The sequence below is a fragment of the Dasypus novemcinctus genome, chromosome 15 (genome assembly GCF_030445035.2).
Source record: "Dasypus novemcinctus isolate mDasNov1 chromosome 15, mDasNov1.1.hap2, whole genome shotgun sequence".
In the NCBI taxonomy this organism is placed as follows: Eukaryota; Metazoa; Chordata; class Mammalia; order Cingulata; family Dasypodidae; genus Dasypus; species Dasypus novemcinctus.
In genome coordinates this window covers 16,919,698-16,935,321 of record NC_080687.1, presented here as the reverse complement: position 1 = coordinate 16,935,321, position 15,624 = coordinate 16,919,698, and the positions used below count along the sequence as shown (strand labels likewise).

Sequence of the window (15,624 nt, the reverse complement as noted above, 5' to 3'; positions counted from 1 at the left end):
TGTTGTCCATCTGTTTCTTTAGGTGTTCTTTATATATTTTGGATACTAGGTTTTATCAATGATATGTCATAGAATCTTTTCTCTCTCATAGTTTGTTTTTCTGTCTTTATGGGATATTTGTAGGTCAAATTCTTTTTCAGTTTTAATCTAGTTAAATTAACCAGTCTTTTAGGATTCGTATTTTTTGAATCATATATCCTTATGCAAAGATCATGAAGAAATTTTACTAACTTATCTCCAAAAAGTTCCAGTTTTGCTATTCACATTTAGGTCTTTAATTCATTTGAAATTGTTAATTTTGAGTATGGTATGGGAAGAGTCCAGTTCATCCCCCTACCGCCACATACAAATCGCTAATTTACCGAAAAGATTTTCCGTCTTCCCCTCTGCACCGCAGTGCCTCTTCTGTCGTATGTTAGGGTTCTATCCATAAAGTGGGTTTGTTTCACATCTCATTATTCCGTTATCAGAAAGAGTTTGATTTTTCATAGATAAAGGTATATTTTTCCTTATTCAGCGACTATACTAACATGCTGTAACGTTCTTAAGCATTTTGTGTTCATTAAGCTTTTCATTATTACGTGTGAAAACGCCCGTTTAAACTTAATCCTCCAGCGACAAGGACGAATCAGTAAGCAGAGCACCTAGCGCGGCCTCGTAAATGCTTAGGCCCCGCCCCCAGGTTCCGACACCGCCCCTTTCGCCTCTCTGGAGAGACGGCACACGCAGGCGCGCTCAGGCCCCGCCCACACAGTCTTCGCAAGGACGTGCGCCTGCGCAGGGGCGCCCGGCCCCGCCCCCCCGGTTCTCTATAAAGCCTGCGCTCTTCTCCTCGCGAGAGACTCCGTGCTCATTCATGCTGGCTACAGGGGTCGGAGGTCAGAGCGAGCGTCTCGCGGGCCGTAGGAGGAAGATGGCGGTGGAGTCGCGCGTTACCCAGGAGGAAATTAAGAAGGAACCCGAGAAGCCGATCGACCGGGAGAAGGTGAAGGCCCTGCGTCCCCGGGGTCTGAAGGAGGGGTTCCGGAGGAGTGGGGGCTGGGAGCCCACCGGGTGGAGGGCGAGGCCTGTGTGCGCCGAGCGGCGGGGTTTGCGCTTTCGGAGCGGGAAGCCCGGGTTCGCAGTGCTTTCTCTAACTTCGGTCCTTCCTTTTCTCCTTTCACTACCAGACATGCCCGCTGCTGCTGCGAGTCTTCACCACCAATAACGGCCGCCACCACCGGATGGATGAGTTCTCCCGCGGAAACGTGCCCTCCAGCGAGCTGCAGATCTACACTTGGTGAGGGCGCTGCGCGACCGGGGTGGTGACGCGGGCTAGGGACTCCTGTTGGATACCTGCAGCATTCACTAATGACCTTTCCTAGTGAAGAACTGTTCTAGATTTCAACCTCTCCCTCCGCTTGGGGCCTTCAGAACAGCTCTTGGAAAGTTAGAGGTTTTAGCTCTTACGTAGAAGGGAATTTGCCCGTGTTCTATAATTAGGCTTTAAACGTTTGATGGTTTAAGAATTGACAGATCCAAGATTGCTGTCGCTATTGTGCATCCCTGGCTCAAGAATGGTAAATAATTAAGATGCGGTGTTCTCTCTTTAAGATGCACATGGTGTTATAAATGGGAATAGAACACCATGATCCTGTTGAATACTTGTCATCCACCAAGAGCATTTCCATGTAATGTAGTATTAAGCTTCGGGCGCCTTTTCACACATACATACACACACACACAATATCAACAAAAACCAAGTCATGTTTGATCTAGTGTTTAGTGGTGACTGGCTACTGAATCTTTATCTCTTGTGTAATTTCCTATCCCAAAGTCTCCTATGTCCACCACATAGTGCAAGCTTATCTTTAGTCCTGCATGTAACTTTTTGGTTTGATATCATTTATGGCTTTTATTTTCTTTTAATTAGAGAAATTGCAGGTTTACGAAACAATCATGCATAAAAAAATACAGGATTCCCATAAAGCACCACACCACCACCACTACATTGGTGTGAACATTTGTTACAATGACGATAGTGGCCAGGCGGGATCGGCCTTTGAAACAAGCAGGTAGAGGCTGTCAGAAGAGTGGAAAGGGGGTGCTGAGTAAAATAGTGCGAGGCAAAAAGGGAGGGGGAAGGAGTTAAAAGCCGTGAGAGGAGCTCTGAACAGAGTTTTGAGGGGAACCGACGAACGTGAGAGGGAAGCTGGGACTAGCACGGGGAGGGTTTAATATTAGGATTTAGGGAATTTTAGGTAGAAAGGCAACACCTGCCCTCTAACCAGACTTCAGTTTTAGAGCCAATGCTGTTTTAGAGCCGAATTCAGACTACCAGAACCGCCCCCAGAATCGGTGCTAGGGCTCCATTCCTCGAGGTATTGAACTCAGGTCCTTTTCTAGCCCTGCAGAAGCCCAGGGCAAGTTGTTACAGCGCCTCTCACTTGAAAGAAGGAATGAGGATGCTTGTTGGTTACGTGCAAAGGAAATGAGAGGGCAGATAAGCCCGAGAGGAAAAGCTGGAAATTGAGGTGGCTTTATCCCTTCAAGCCCTCTTTAGTCGTTCCTTGACTGAATAATGAGCATATGTAACCTCTTCTTGATTCCTTATTAACTTCATGAGAGTAAAGTGAGATACTCCTAAGTTTCCCTTGCTCTTTGCAGGCGGCGCCCCACACCTAGGCTTAATCCTTCATGTTACAGGTGAACTGTAAGGATCAGTAAAAATTACAGTATGTCTCTGAAATATAGGGAGGGCTCTTCTTGCCTTTGAAAAATTTCCCCAAGACTCCAATTTTTCCTTTGTGCATGATGGGAAAATTCTTTCATTCTCAGTGGAGTTCAGGGGATTTTTGGCTATTCAGGTGATAAGTGGGGGAACAAGCTCAAAGAAGTTTGGAGGAAATTGAGTTGGACTCCTGCCTGATTCCACCATCCCCCACCCCCCACTGATAGGGTGAATGTGGGGGTGGCACACAGTGAAGTAAATCCCAACACTCGAGTCATGAGTAGCCATGGCATCTGGCTGGCCTACATCATCTTGGTAGGACTGTTGCATGTGGTTCTACTCAGCATCCCCTTTCAGCGTTCCTGTTGTCTGGACCCTGACCAACGTCATCCATAACTTGGCTCTGTATGTCTTTCTACATACTGTGAAAGGAACACCCTTTGAGACCCCTGACCAAGGAAAGGCACGGCTCCTGACACACGGGGAACAAATGGACCACGGGCTCCAGTTTACCTCTTCCCGCAAGTTCCTTAGCATTTCTCCTATTGTACTCTACCTCCTGGCCAGCTTCTGCACCAAGTATGATGCTGCTCATTTCCTCATCACCACAGCCTCACTGCTCAGTGTACTCCTTCCTAAGTTGCCCCAATTCCATGGGGTCCGTCTCTGGCATCAACAAGTACTGAGGGATAGGGCTAGAGACAGCTCCACAGGTGTGGAGAAGACACCAGAACAAAGGGCTGTAACATACTTCATTCTTCACACTGTCTTCTGTATTTTGAAAGTCCAGTACTGTACAGAGGTTTTCTTTGAATCACGGAAGGCAGGTGAGGCAAGGGCCAGTCCCTCCACAGCAGGAAGCCATGTTTCGGTAGCTTGTTTGATGATTAAGTTTTCCCATATATTCCACAACCCCCCCTCTTTTCCAGCTGTTTTGCTGTGTATTTCCCTTATAGTAAAGATCATTTTTCCAAAACAAAAAACAAACAAACAATGATGATAGTATTTTTTTATTGATAATAAAGTTTTTGTTACAGTTGATGAGAGATTTTTAAAATGGTACTATTAACTATTGTCCATAGTTTTACATTAGGTACATTTTCCCTATTGGTAATACCTTGTATTAGTGCACATTTGTTATAATTTATGAAGAATGTTTTTATACTTGTACCATTAACTTTTGTTCATTGTCTACAATAGGGTTCACTGGGTTAATACAGTCCTATGTTTTACTTTTTTTTTTTTTTTTTGAGGTACTGGGGCCAGGGATTGAAACCAGAGCCTCCTGTGTGGGAAGCCAGTGCTCAGCCACTGAGCCACATGGGTTCCCTTGAGTTGGCTTTTTCAAAGTTTGTTTGCTTGTTGTTTGTGTCTGTTTGTTGTTGGGGGGACCAGGAACTGAACCTGGGATTTCTCATGAGGGAAGCAGGCACTCAACTTCTTGAGCCACATCCACTCCCTGTTTTACCTTTTAATTTTTATTCTAGTAATAAATGAGCTCAAGTTTTCCCTTTTTAACCACATTCACCCATATAATTAAGTGCTGTTAATTACAGTCACAATAATGTATTATCATTACCACCATCCATTTCGAAACCTTTACAATCAACCTAAATAGAAATTCTGTACAAATTAAGCATTGACTCCCCGTTCTCTAACCCCAGTCTATCACTGAGTAACTTACATTATAGATTCTAACTCTGTGAGTTTGTTTGTTGTTATTAGTTCATATCAGTGGGGTCATACAATATTTGTCCTTCATGTCTTGTTTATTTCATTCAGTGTCCTCAAGGGCCATCCATGTCGTTGCATGCATCAGGACTTCATTCCTTTTACAGCTGAATGATATGCCCTCATATATCTACCACATTTTGTTTGTTCATTCATCAGTTGATGGACACTTGGTTTACTTCCATCTTTTGGCAGTTGTGAATAATGCTACTATGAACATAGGTGTGTAAATATCTGTTCGAGTATTTGGCCCATTTTTTTATTGCATTGTTTATCTTTCATTGTTGAGTTGTAGGGTATCTTTATATATTTTGGATTATTAAATCCTTATTAGATAAGAATCATCTCTTGATTTTGTTATGTATTTTTTTAATTCTCAGTTTCATTTCTTTCAGCTCTAATCTTTCTTCTCCTTGCTTTGGGATTAGTTTGCTCTTCTTTTTTTAGTTCCTCCAGGTGTGCAGTTAGGTCTTTAATTTTAGGTCTTTTATCTTTTTAAATGTGTTTTAGGGCTATAAATTTTCCTCTCAGTACTACCTTCACTACATCCCAAAGTTTTGATATGTTGTGTTCTCATTTTCATTAATCTCAAGATATTTACTCATTGCTTTTACAATTTCTTTTTTGACCCACTGATTGTTTTGAGTTACTTAACATCCATATATTTGCGGACTTTCCAGTTACTGATTTCCAACCTCACTGCATTATGATCAGAGAAGATGCTCTGTGTAATTTTAGTCTTTTTTAATGTATGGAAACTTGTTTTGTGACCCAACATGTGGTCTGTCCTGGAGAATGATTGTTGTGCCCCTGAGAAGATTGTACATCCTGCAGTTTTGTAGTGCAGTGTTCTGTTTAGAAAAGAGGGAAAATGGAAGATGTGGGAGCAGAGAATGTGTATGCTATTGAACCTGAGTTGGTATCTTTTCATATTAGTAGGTTATAGATGTAGGTTGTGTAATATAAACCCCAGAGTAACCACAAAGAAAGTATTTAAAGACTATGCAGAAACAGAAATGAGAAAGGGATCAGTTGGAAACAGTACAAAAGATAACTATACAGTAAAGGGAGACTGCAATAAAAGAAAAGAGGGTAGAAAAAAAAAAGATAAGGCATATAAAAACCAAAGGACAAAATAAATGGCTGAAATAAGTACTGCCTTTACAGTAAAAATACGGAATGTTAATGGATTAGAGGCCCCAATCAAAAGACATCTATTAGCAGAATAGATAAAAAAGTATTTTAGTGCCTTAGGACTTTATTCTGGGTCAGTGAAGAACCAGGGTTTTATTTTAAGCAGGGGAGGAAACTGATAAGATTTGCATTTTAAAAAGATTATCAGATATCTTATGTTTTTAATTAAAAATTTAGAAACTTTTGTAAGTCAAAAGGCATCCTCAAAAAAGTGGAAAGATGCTACAGAATGCAAGACTGTTAATTATATATAAGGGTTTAATATCCACAATATTATAAAAATATAACACAGCAACAAAAAGACAAATAACTAAATGGTCAATAAGCAAATGAAAAGATGTTCAGACATCATTGGTCTTAAGGGAAATGCAAATCTTAACCACAATGCAAATCTTTACACCCAGTAGGCTTGTTTTTAAAAAGTCGCTAGGAAGGATGTGGAGAAACTGGAACCCTATACATTGTTGGTGGGATTGTAAAATGGTGTAGCCACTGTGGAAATCAGTTTGGTGGTTGCTTAGACAGTTGAACACAAAATTACCATATGACCAGGCAATCCCATTACTAGATATATACTCCCAAAGAATTGAAAAAACACAAAAATAAATATTGTATGATCTCAGTTATAAGAAATACCTAGAATAAGCAAATTCCTAGAAGCAGTAGATTACAGGATACCAGGGGCCTGAGTTTGAGGGGAATGGGAAATTATTGTTTAATGGCTACACAGTTTGTTTTAGGTGATGAAAGTTTAGATAATGGACATTGATGATGGTAGCACAATATTGTGAGTATAATTACTACCACTGGATTTTATACTTGAAAGTGGTAAAAATTGGAAATTTTTGAGTTGTATGTGTGTTTATGTATTACTACAATAAAAAAAACAAAATATAAACATTTGTAAGGGAAGAAACTAGGGTGAAATGAACCTGTGCCTTTGTCTTGAAAAAGTTTCATATATTTCCTTGACTCTATTGTAAAACTAAATTTCCATCTAAGAAAGAAAAAACACTGCACATGTTCATAAAAATGCTGCTTCAGTACATGAATTCTAAGATGTATTTCAATTTCAGATAATGTTAAAATGGGGGAAAGTATTTCTCTTAGATAAAATGAAATACAATTATATTAAGTATTTGAATTAATTTGGATTCGTTACCCTTAGGTAAATCACTAGGCTATCAGATGCCACATAGCAATACAAGGTAGCATATATATTCTGAAGTCCCTTTTAGCATTAAGAATTGGACTTTAATTCATCAAAATTTTAAACAGCAATGCTGGTAAAAGGAGTGTTTGAGGCTAAATAGTATTTTTAACTCCTTTAAGATTAAACCTTGGCAATTTCTAAATGTAAGTCACAATTCAGAGACCTGTAGTTAACCCATTATACGTCAATGTAATTACTGATTTATTGCTAATTAATCAATTATGTCTTTTAAAAAATATTTAGGATGGATGCAACCTTGAAAGAACTGACTAGTTTAGTAAAAGAAGTCTACCCAGAAGCCAGAAAGAAGGGCACTCACTTCAATTTTGCAATTGTTTTTACTGATCTTAAGAGACCTGGCTATCGGTAGGTAACATTTTTTTAAATTCCTATCATCTCATTTGGTTTTTGGTGTTTTACTGGTAGGGACAGCTGTTTTAATGAATCTCTTTAGTAGGGAGACTATGGGTTTATTTTATATTATCTTAATATTTGCTTTAGTGTGTAATACAGTACTTAGATTTTTAAATTCTTCTGCAAGAAGATGATGGAGCAAATCCATACTCTCCTTCACTTTGTAAGTAGATACCAAGTTAAATTGTAGTCCATTAATAGTTGGTTTCCTTTTCTACAGAGTAAAGGAGATTGGCAGCACCATGTCTGGCAGAAAGGGGACCGACGATTCCATGACCCTGCAGTCACAGAAGTTCCAGATAGGAGATTATTTGGATATAGCGATAACCCCTCCAAATCGGGCACCGCCTCCTTCTGGGCGCATGAGACCATATTAAATTTTTATTTACTTTTGCTTGATTGTATTTTTCAGTCAGTTATGTAAAATAAAATTACACATTCTTCCCCTCCCCTGATTATTGCCATTAAGCCTTTAAACTGTTAAGCACATTGTAACCCATCTATTTTGGTTCACTTTGACTGTGCTTTGGTGTGAATATTAAGAGAAGGTCCATATTGTTTCAAGCCCTTCTGTAAAATATGAAGAAAAGTGCTCTTAGCATTCTGTGTAAAACTGTATTGTTAAATATATGTCTGTAATCAGCCTGAGTCTGAAAGTTAATAGAGGAAGAGAGTTTAGTCTAATGAATATTGAGTTTCTGTTAAGTGGTTGGAGGATGTGTATAAGCCTCAAAGGGGTACAACAAGCCATGGGATTATATTAAATTGAGGACATTTGTAGTATAGACTATTGCAGGCAGTTTGAAAAAAGACCATTGTGTGTGAATGAGGTGTAGCATTTACAGGCAGCTGAGGCATTTCAGGGTAGTTTGAGCTTTGATTGAGGAAATTGACCTGCCTTGGATCTTAGGGTATGATGACATAAAAAGGTTAGATGAGAATGGAGAATGGGTGCCACAGTGAGGGCTTTATATGGTTTACAATGGGAGACTAAGGCATTTTGAAGGCAGGAGCCAGCATAGAGGAAACAAGGGTGAGACTACAGGGAAGGGTTAAAAAGGTTTACCTTGAAGAAGATCTGAAAACGGAGGGAGGAATGAAAGAGTAATTTTGTTTAGACCTAATGAGGAGAGGCAGGGATGAGGCCAGCTTAAGTAGGGAATACACATACATTCCACTCTGTGCTGGGACCTGGTGTGTATTTTAAGTTTTAGGAATGTGTAAACTATTTGGCTTAAGAGGCAGCATATTATATGGTTAAGACCAGTGAGTGGAGCTAAAGATTGAAATCCTTGGCGCACCACTAGCTTTGCAACTTGGACAAGTTACTTGAATCAGTTGTTTTATTTTTTTAATAATTTGTAAAACAACCCATAGGGTTGTGAAGATTAAATAGTCATAAAGGGCTTGGGATAGTGCCTAACGTGCAAGAAACAATTTTAGCCATTTGCCAAAAATTGGAGTTTAGTTAAAACTTCATGGCACTATTACCTCATTTTAAAGTTATAAAGAGTACAGCAGTATGTCATAGGTGGACTCTAATAGTAATTCTTGAGGGTAGCCTAATTATCTTAAGTCTATTACAAAACGAAAATATATGTTCCAATATGAAAAAAAAAATACTAGCAGTGATTTTCAAAGTAAAATTGCATTAGTTTTATCTTGTACATACAAAAGCAGCCATTTGAAATCTGATGATCATGTGGAATTGATACTTGTTGCAAAGCAAGTTAACAAATGGCAGAGACAAGCATGGACTCTTCTACTTGTTTATTCCTTAGATTATTCATTTAGAGAAGATAGACTTGAGTTCTGTGCCATAAAGTTAATTTGGACCTAATTTTTTAAAGATGACCCATGATTACCTTCATATATGTAGGGGAAAAAAATTGGGATGTACTGTACAGATAAATATAAGGTAGAACTAAATAAAAGACCTCTAAGCCAATTTTTCACAAGTTCTGAACTCTTTAACAAGGGTTCTGTAATTTTATATTTTCCCAGTTTAAAATAAAATGGTTTGGCTGAATTCCATCCTTTACTTGGTTCCAGCATAGAGTTTTTCTTTTAAAGGTTTCAGTCTCCCACCAAAAATACAGTTCAAAAATACCTAATGAATTGATTGTATATAATGCTAAGACTTAAAAGACTTGTATTTAGTCCTGATTTACCTCTTGATTTGGTTAACTATGGCTTTTTGGGTAGCTAGGCTGTTTCCTCAAATACAAAATAGAAAATTAAGCTGGCCCCATGCTAAGTTCTTTTGTATTTACCTTGACTTCCTTACTTGCTCATAAGGTATTTTGGAATTGAAATTTTGCCTTTGGAAAATGTGAGTTATATAGCACATAGTATTTCCCATACTATCTTTATAGTCTTCTTATGGTATATATTAAGTTGGTATTTGCACCTACTTGCCACATCCTCAGTGGGTAGTTTCAAAGTTGTTTATAACTAAATTTTAGGGCTTCAAATACAAAAAGTAATTGGCACTGCTATACTTATAATCATTGGCTCAGGTAATGTTTTATTTATTGTTTTAATTTTCATAATATTGTTCATATTATACACATCTTTTATTGGATTTATCCTTAGGCACCATATATATTTTGTTGCAGTGGTCATTGGCATCATTTTTTTTTTTTTTTAAGATTTTTAAAATGTATATTTATCACCCCCCCACACCCGTTGTCTGCTCTCTGTCCATTGGCTGTGTGTTCTTCTGTGACCGCTTCCATCCTTATCAGCAGCACTGGGAATCTGTTTCTTTTTGTTGTGTCATCTTGCTGTGTCAGCTCTCCGTGTGTGTGGCACCATTCCTGGGCAGGCTGCACTTACTTTCACGCTGGGTGGCTCTCCTTACGGGGCGCACTCCTTGCGCGTGGGGCTCTCCTACGCGGGGACACCCCTGCGTGGCAGGGCACTCCTTGCACACATCAGCACTGTGCATGGGCCAGCTCCACACGGGTCAAGGAGGCCCGCCCGGGGTTTGAACTGCAGACCTCCCATGTGGTAGATGGACGCCCTAACCACTGGGCCAAGTCCACTTCCCACAGGTAATGTTTCAGATACCTGTGTTTATGAGATGGAATTAAACTATTGGCTAGATTAAAAACTTTCTCTTAAGTAATACTGTTAAATAAAAACTAAACTCCTATTCCAAACACAAATTTCAAACTTGGTTTTTGTGAAACCAAGAAGGCAACCCCCTAAAGTCCAATAGTAGCTTACTGTTATATTTAAAAGCATTTGAGTGCTTAACTGTATCAAACACTGTGCTCTAAGAAATAGCTTTACCATGCATTATCTCACTTAAACTTCACAGTTGAGACAGAGCTACTATAGAGTTTCCACTTACAGATGAGATTGAGGCATAGGTTGGTTACAGGGTTAGCCCAGATTGAAGCCTAGGCTAAATAACAGCTGTAAGAGTGGAGTATTTGAACCTAAGGTGCCTACAATAGAGAATTAGTGGAAACAGTGTTTCCAAAAATAATGTTCTTTCATATTCATTTATCTTCAACTCACTGCAAACTGGATTTCACATAACACTGTTCCACTGAAATTTCCCCCATGCAGTTATAAATTTCTGCCAAGGTAGTCATCCAGAGTATGTGGGCCTGTTTTATTCAGGTAAACTCTTTTAAAAAGTGGTAATGGTTGCAGTTTTCAATTTTAGCATAATAAGAACAGCCAAATGAGGTTTGCTTGTTCTGATTTTTATTGCTTAGACATACGTGGTTTTTGCCAGTTGCTCTTTCTTGGAGTTTGTAGTGGAAGAGTTTTGAAGGAAGTATGCTTACTCTAGGATTGTCACTAGGCAACTTTATGAAGACCATGTCATTGAATAAGCAAAACCTAAACAGCAATTTTAATACTGAATACTTTACTAAAATGTAATTTTAATAGGCAAAAATCATTAGCCTGGGACTATTATAGAGAATTTACTGAAGAAATGTATAATTGCCTACTTACCTCATGAAATTGTTGGGCAGAGTCACTGAAGTGGTGCGTGGAGGGAGTGCCTGCTAGATACTGAGTGTTCAATAACTTGTTAGCTATTAAAAAAGAAGGCATTGCTTTTTCCCCCAGTGTGTGCCTTGGTTAGTAGGCCCACTTTGTCCCCACACCTGAGAAAATTTCACAGGTAGGATTTGATGCAATAAAAGCAACATATATTGTGAATGACAGTAACTGTCCTCCCAAGGGATTTAAAAACCGGTGTAAATTCTGAAGATGGTAATTATTGGAACCTGTCAAGAGAATTTGCAGTGTTCTTAATACTTTAACTTCCCTCACATTTTTTGGTACTTTGCCAGGGACTGAAACATTGAACAAGTGTCTCTTATGTTCAGGTGCCATGCTGGGTGGGAATACAAAGTCTGACATAGTTATTTAGAAAGAAGGTGTAAATACTGATGATGAAAGATAGACTAAGTGTCCTGAGAAAGATACAGGTAAATTGCTACTGAAGAAAGAATTACTATATGGTAGTATAATGAATGAAAGGTTTCCTGAAGTGTAAGTGTTGTGGGCTATGGGTGGGATATAACCTTTGGAGATAACCTTAACCTAAGCTGTCTGTCCTGACTTGTGGGTGTGGAACGGTGAGAGGCTGCAGCCCTGCCCTTGATAACCATGGCAACGACTCCAGTCCCAGGAAACAGTTTATCAGTGCAAACTCTATAAACTTTAAATATTCAGGGAAAATGCAAACCAAATGTGCTAAAAGCTTATCTAGAATGTATGAAGTCTATGCTAAAAGCTTACCTAGGATGTAGAAGATATATGCTAATTCAAGCCTATTGAGAACTGAAAAGGACCATTTGGCCTTTCCTCTCTATAAAAGGAACTCAAAAATCTTGTCTGGGGCTTGGGTTTAAAACAAAAAGCTCCCGAGTCCAGCCGGCCGTCAATAAATCATTTTTCCTTCTCAAAATCATTCGAGTCCTGAACTTTCTATATGCAAATAATTGAACCTCTCAAATTCTACAACATAAGCAGCATTTGCACTTGCCCAACTCCCAACAGAGTGGTTGGATTTAGAACTCTATCCAATGAGCACTCACTATGTAGTAATTTTGGCTGGCTTTCACAGTAAAGAGGTGTGAATGGCAGGCTACTGCAGTAATTAGGTGACAATTGGGGTAGTGGCAGAGAAGGTAGAGGGGAGGGAATACATCCCAGAGACCATCAGTAAGGCTTGACAGCCAACAAGATTTGGGGTAAAAAATGGGACAAGGGAGAGAACAGTTATTCATTAAAACCTGTTGACTCATCTGAAAAATCGGGGTGATGGTATCTACCTCATAAGAGTTATTCTAAGACTTAAATGAGTTAATATAAAGCATTTAGAACCGTGTCGAGAACATAGTAAAATCTCACTAACTGGGAAGCGGACTTGGCCCAGTGGTTAGGGCGTCCGTCTACCACATGGGAAGTCCTCGGTTCAGACCCCAGGCCTCCTTGACCTATGTGGAGCTGGCCCATGCGCAGTGCTGATGTGTGCAAGGAGTGCCGTGCCACACAGGGGTGTCCCGCGTAGGGGAGCCCCATGCGCAAGGAGTGCACCCCGTAAGGAGAGCCACCCAGCGCAAAATAAAGTTCAGCCTGCCCAGGAATGGCGCCACACACACAGAGAGCTGACACACAAGATGACACAACAAAAAAACAGATTGCCGTGCTGCTGACAACAAAAGCGGATAAAAAAGAACACGCAGCAAATGGACACAGAGAGCAGACAATGAGGGGTTGGGGTGAAGGGGAGAGAAATAAAAAAATAAAATAAAAATCTCACTAACCAGTATCTTATTAATTCATTCAATAACTATTTTGAAGTTGCTAGGTACCAGTGTGGTGAACAAAGCAAGTACTTCACTGAGCCTGTGGTCTAGTTGGGAGATAAACATTAATATCCACCCAGTTAAGTATTTAATTACAAACTCTACCAAGTGCCATTAAGGAAAAGAAAATAGAAGAAATGAAAAGGGAGAGCCTCTGTTATGCTGGGAAGACAGGAAAAGTCATTTGCCCATCAGTGATGAGTGTGGGCAAGGGATTATGATGCTGCTCGGTAAAGCCTGGAGCTTGGGGTATGAATTTTTAAAGGAAAATCATAGCATTGTTTTTCTTTGAAGGAGTGAGTAGGTGGCAGGCAGACAGTAATTTTGGTGTCTACTGCATAAGGATGAATGGGAAGCTGGTTAAGAGTGAGTGGGAAACAGGACTCTAGGCAGAACAGTAGATGTGAGGCCCAGAGGTAGGAAAGAAGTGAAGAAAAGAAAAGGGGGCCTGTGTCGCTAGAGCACAGGTTGCAAGAGGGAGACCAACATGAGATCTGGAGATGTAAGAAGAGATCAAATAACAGGCCATATTAAGGATCTTAGATTTTATTTTCAGAGCAATGGGAAGACCCTGCAGAGTTTTTTTGTTTGTTTTTCGAGGTACTGGGGGCCAGGACTTCATATTATTTGGGAAGCTGGCACTCAAGCACTAAGCCAAATCAGCTTTCCTGAGTTGGTTTTTTCATTTGTTTTGCTTGTTTCTGTTTTTCAGGAGGCACCAGGAAGCAAACCAGGGACCTCCCATGTGGGAAGCAGGCACTCAACTGCTTAAACCACATCTGCTTCCCTTGACGTGATTTTGAGGGGCCATCACAAAACAAGTGGAGATCTCTAGCAATGAGAAATGCTTAATACAACATTCTTTATTCACCTTTAAAAAAAAGAGACAACCATTTTGACTCCATATTCCCCTTTAGCTGCTGCACCATTTGTTCTCTTTTTACCAAATCTCATCAAGAGAGCTGTCTGAATCCATAGGCTTTACAATGTGTCTGCTTTCTTTTTGGTGCTCTCCATACTCCTGTCCCCAGTTACTCTACGAAAATTCATCTTGCTAGGATTGTCAATAACATCGGTTCTCAGGCCTCTAGTTACTTAAATTATCAGCAACAGTTGACAAAGTAAAGTTGATTGATCTTGAAATATTTTCTTCCTACTTCACTGACCTCTTTTCAATCTCCTTTGCTAAATTACTCTGCCTCTTTCTATCCTCTAAAAGTTTGGAGAACTCCAGGAATACACACCTTCCTTAAGTAATCTCATCCAATTCTATGGATTTAAACATGTATGTCTTATGGTAAATAGTGAAAGAAAGGTTGACAGAAATATTGGGAATCATTAACATACATAAGATTGACTAAAGCTTTATCTTGAAAAGTAAAACTAAGTATTTTGAAAATATTTAACCTCATACTTAATAAAAATTAAATGTTAACTATATACTACTCTAGAACAAAGAGTGAATCAAATGTTTGTTTTGGTGACAACTTTCTGAAAAAATTATGAGAATATGACAGGTTATCACTTCACATTTGGCTTTCAAGAAACAGTGATAAATGAGGATAATCTGCACCAAATTTCCCAAAGCCTGTCTTGAGCCTTTTGAAGCACCTTGTCATGATACATGTGAACTGTTTCTTCTCAAATTTTAACTGGTCTTCACATGAAACCAGGCCATTTTTTTTCTCATTGGCTATATCGGAAAAGTTCTCCAACAGCACTTTCATGAACTTCTAAATAAATTTCTTTCCCAATTTTACTTAAATCAAAAGGATCTTAGGCTCAATCTAAAAGGGCAATCTGAGCTATCAGGTACCTTTAAAGATATATAGTATTCCATCTCCTCAGGCCACAGTTGAGTGTCCAGGAAAGGGTACCAGGCCAAAGATGAGTTAAACAGAATGCTTCCTTAAGAGTTCTTAATTTGGAACCAAAAAAGGTGAGGCTCAATCTGTTCAAGCTGATGGTGCACTTGGGAGATGCCAGGAGCCATGTGGTGAAAGAAGTTGACTTGAGAGAATGAAACAGAAAAAAAAAAAAACTGGAAGGAAAAAAGAAACATGTATATTACATGACAGCATGTGAATAACTGATTCCACCTGACTGAGAACTATCACAGTTTGGTTACTAAGCCAGTAAATGCTTTGCTTTTCCTAAATCAGTTTAAGCTGTATTTCTATCACTTGCAAAAAGCACCAGTGTCTTAAAAGGGCTCTGTTGAAATACAAGGTGTAAAAGACTTTGAGACTGTCATCAAAGTAGATGAGAGGAAGACAGAGCCGGGATCAGGGAGAAGCCCAGCTGCAGCTGACTGCAATAATCTAGCCATGTAAAGGTCATGGTGAGCTTGTCGCAGGAGCACACGGTAGCATTCACATTTTCTAAACTTAATTGTCTTGCTTTCTGATGTAACAAACTATTTTGTTAGATTAAGCAAGGTAAATTTAAAATCAGTCCTTAAAAGCTGAATGACTGCAATTTCAACAAGGACTGAAGTTAAACCAAATTAAAAGTTAATA

The 15,624-nt window shown here is 39.3% G+C and overlaps 1 protein-coding gene and 1 pseudogene across 1 annotated transcript; both read left to right on the top strand.

Moving 5' to 3' along the window:
- The first annotated feature begins 776 nt into the window (after positions 1-776).
- Positions 777-12,201, top strand: SAP18 (Sin3A associated protein 18). The gene is made up of 4 exons (XM_004467536.4): positions 777-985; positions 1,170-1,279; positions 7,092-7,214; positions 7,483-12,201. Exons 1-4 carry the CDS (start codon positions 857-859, stop codon positions 7,637-7,639), a joined length of 519 nt encoding a protein of 172 aa, XP_004467593.1. The 5' UTR covers positions 777-856; the 3' UTR covers positions 7,640-12,201.
- On the top strand, positions 2,909-3,476 carry LOC139436566 (ORM1-like protein 2 pseudogene; annotated as a pseudogene).
- Positions 12,202-15,624: the final 3,423 nt, after the last annotated feature.